Source organism: Fopius arisanus, unplaced genomic scaffold (genome assembly GCF_000806365.1).
Source record: "Fopius arisanus strain USDA-PBARC FA_bdor unplaced genomic scaffold, ASM80636v1 scaffold00020, whole genome shotgun sequence".
Taxonomy (NCBI): Eukaryota; Metazoa; Arthropoda; class Insecta; order Hymenoptera; family Braconidae; genus Fopius; species Fopius arisanus.
Window position 1 is genome coordinate 579,056 of NW_011887759.1, and position 2,182 is coordinate 581,237.

The 2,182-nt window shown below is 36.8% G+C and overlaps 2 protein-coding genes across 2 annotated transcripts in view; one reads left to right on the plus strand and one right to left on the minus strand.

Annotated features, from left to right (window-relative positions):
• The window catches only part of LOC105264389 (uncharacterized), a 2,213-nt gene extending 1,806 nt beyond the window's left edge, over positions 1 to 407 (plus strand). The window contains exon 3 of the mRNA XM_011301225.1: positions 4 to 407. Within this exon, the coding sequence (XP_011299527.1) occupies positions 4 to 225 (222 nt within the window). The 3' untranslated portion in view covers positions 226 to 407. The remainder of the gene's footprint in view (positions 1 to 3) is intronic.
• ArfGAP1 (ADP-ribosylation factor GTPase-activating protein 1) overlaps positions 272 to 2,182 on the minus strand; it is a 2,646-nt gene continuing 735 nt past the window's right edge. Inside the window, exons 3-8 of the mRNA XM_011301226.1 lie at positions 2,067 to 2,179; positions 1,879 to 1,993; positions 1,560 to 1,649; positions 1,397 to 1,456; positions 1,127 to 1,302; positions 272 to 958 (exon numbers count right to left, since the gene is read on the minus strand). Of these exons, the coding sequence (XP_011299528.1) occupies positions 733 to 958; positions 1,127 to 1,302; positions 1,397 to 1,456; positions 1,560 to 1,649; positions 1,879 to 1,993; positions 2,067 to 2,179 (780 nt within the window). The 3' untranslated portion in view covers positions 272 to 732. The remainder of the gene's footprint in view (positions 959 to 1,126; positions 1,303 to 1,396; positions 1,457 to 1,559; positions 1,650 to 1,878; positions 1,994 to 2,066; positions 2,180 to 2,182) is intronic.

Here is a 2,182-nt window from a genome sequence, read left to right on the forward strand (position 1 = left end):
GCGTTATCAAAAGCCACCTCCGGACATCCTCCTGTAGGTATTTCCAGAATGACCCACGAAACGATTGCCTACGTAATGGCTCAGACAACCCACGAAGTGTGGCCGTACTGTCGATCTGAAATTACTGAATACATCGAGAGTATCGAGCAAGAAAGAACTCGGAAAACTTATTCTCGACGTGCGAAAGTGGTGGTACCTAAAGAGGAGAGAGATTCCGACGATTGATCCCAATTCTCTGTGATTAATCGAGAGTAATAATGAAACCTGTGAATTGAACTGATTCATCATTTATTCACTTCAATATTTAATCTCGCATATGAACTATTGTTCGATATATAATTGGTAATTACAATTAAATGAATTGGAATAACTGAACGTTCAATAATTTATCCATATTAACGTAAACAGTAGTGGAATAATAGGCGTATGATACTTATATCTGTGGATGGGCAGTGAATTAAACAGGATTGTGTGCGTGGAATCAGGTATGATGATCCTTTGGGTAAAATAAAATCTTATGAACGTCTGATCTTCCCTGTGGAGGAATGATTATAACTTTTCAATGCAACAATTACTCCGATCAAATTTATGTACAATTCTAGGCAACTCTGTACTTCAGCAATTCTTGGCTTTCTTTCGTTATTCCTTTGATACTTAACTTTAATATTTCGGTAAAATTTACTATTCAAATTTTGCATAATTAATGAGTGAAATAATCAGAGTTAGTTGTAGTTAATCCTTCAGGATTTCCCAGGCATCTTCTTCGGCTTTTGAAGTCGTGTTCCAAGTTTTCACGTCGGTTTTTGCATCAAAATCGATGAGGGGAGCTTCTTTCACCTTCTTTTCTCTCGTTTTTTTTGTTGATTGTTTCGAATTCGGAGAACTGCCATTCGAGGGCTTCGATGGGTTTTCCCAGTCCCAATCTTGAGTTGGAGAGCTAGTCCCGGATGCACCACCCCTACGGTGATATTCAGTTTATTATTCTTTCCGTAATTCTGGTGTCGAGTCATGAAATGTATTTATAAATATTTATCAAAAAATCAGTTAGTAATTCGAGCGATTTCCATTTCCATCCATTTAATTGTCGATCCGTTGAGTAGATTTAATCTGCGAATTAATCCATTACCTTGCGTTAGAATTAACAAGTGACGAGTTTTCATTGGGAAATGACCCATGATAACTGCTCTGATACGTTCCTAAATTCTGGTAATTGTCCTGGGTGTCGTACTGTGGTCCACAATGCTGTGCACAGGAATTCGAGCCAGCAATATCTCCCCAACCACGTCTACCCAAGTCTCCCACCTAAAACAATCATAAACTCGTAACTTCATTCATTATCCCTGAGTAGAACATGCCAATGAATTATAAACGAAAATTAAATGAAAAAAATAGAGACCTTAGAGGCCAAGTTATTGACTTGCGCTCCAACATCTTCCAACAGAGTCCCATCTCGAACCTAATTATATTCATAAATAAAACCAAAACAGAAATAAATGGACTAACAACTTAGGAAAATAAACAAAAGTTAATTAAACACAATTATGAGGAATTGATCGAACCTTCTGGGAAGCAATGCCTCCGATTTTTATAGCATTTTCTGTTGCTTTAGACGCCACTTTTGATGCCGTTGATGAGAATACCGACCATCCCTATACACAATCAATAAATATTGAAAGTATCATTATAAAATTAATTATAAAATCATGAAACGTAAAATATTTTTCATCACGCTGTGCGGATAAAGTGGCTTTATAGATACAATTGGCATTTCCAAAAGTGCGTATAAATCGTTGAATCCACACATTATGATGAAATATACTATTTTGTTATTCAGTCCGTAGGCAGGATTTTGAGTGACCAAAATAAAAAGATAAATACACTGGCCAACGAAGATACAGCAGTGTCGAAAAATTCTTGAGACGTGCTCTTGGGTGGTGCATCCATTTGATACCCAAATCCGCTGTATTTTCCTCCTTGATTCGGTGGTAAATCGCTGAATGAAAGAATCGATATTAATCTTAGTCTCCACTAAGTATGAATAAAAATGAATAAGAGAGATTCCCTACTCGGGCCTATTTGCATTTTCATTCTGTACTCTATTGAAGAAAGACTCGGTCTGCGCCTTGAAAGCACTGCTATTCATATTCTGATAAGAGTTCTGTGTATCCTTCTGGTAAGAATT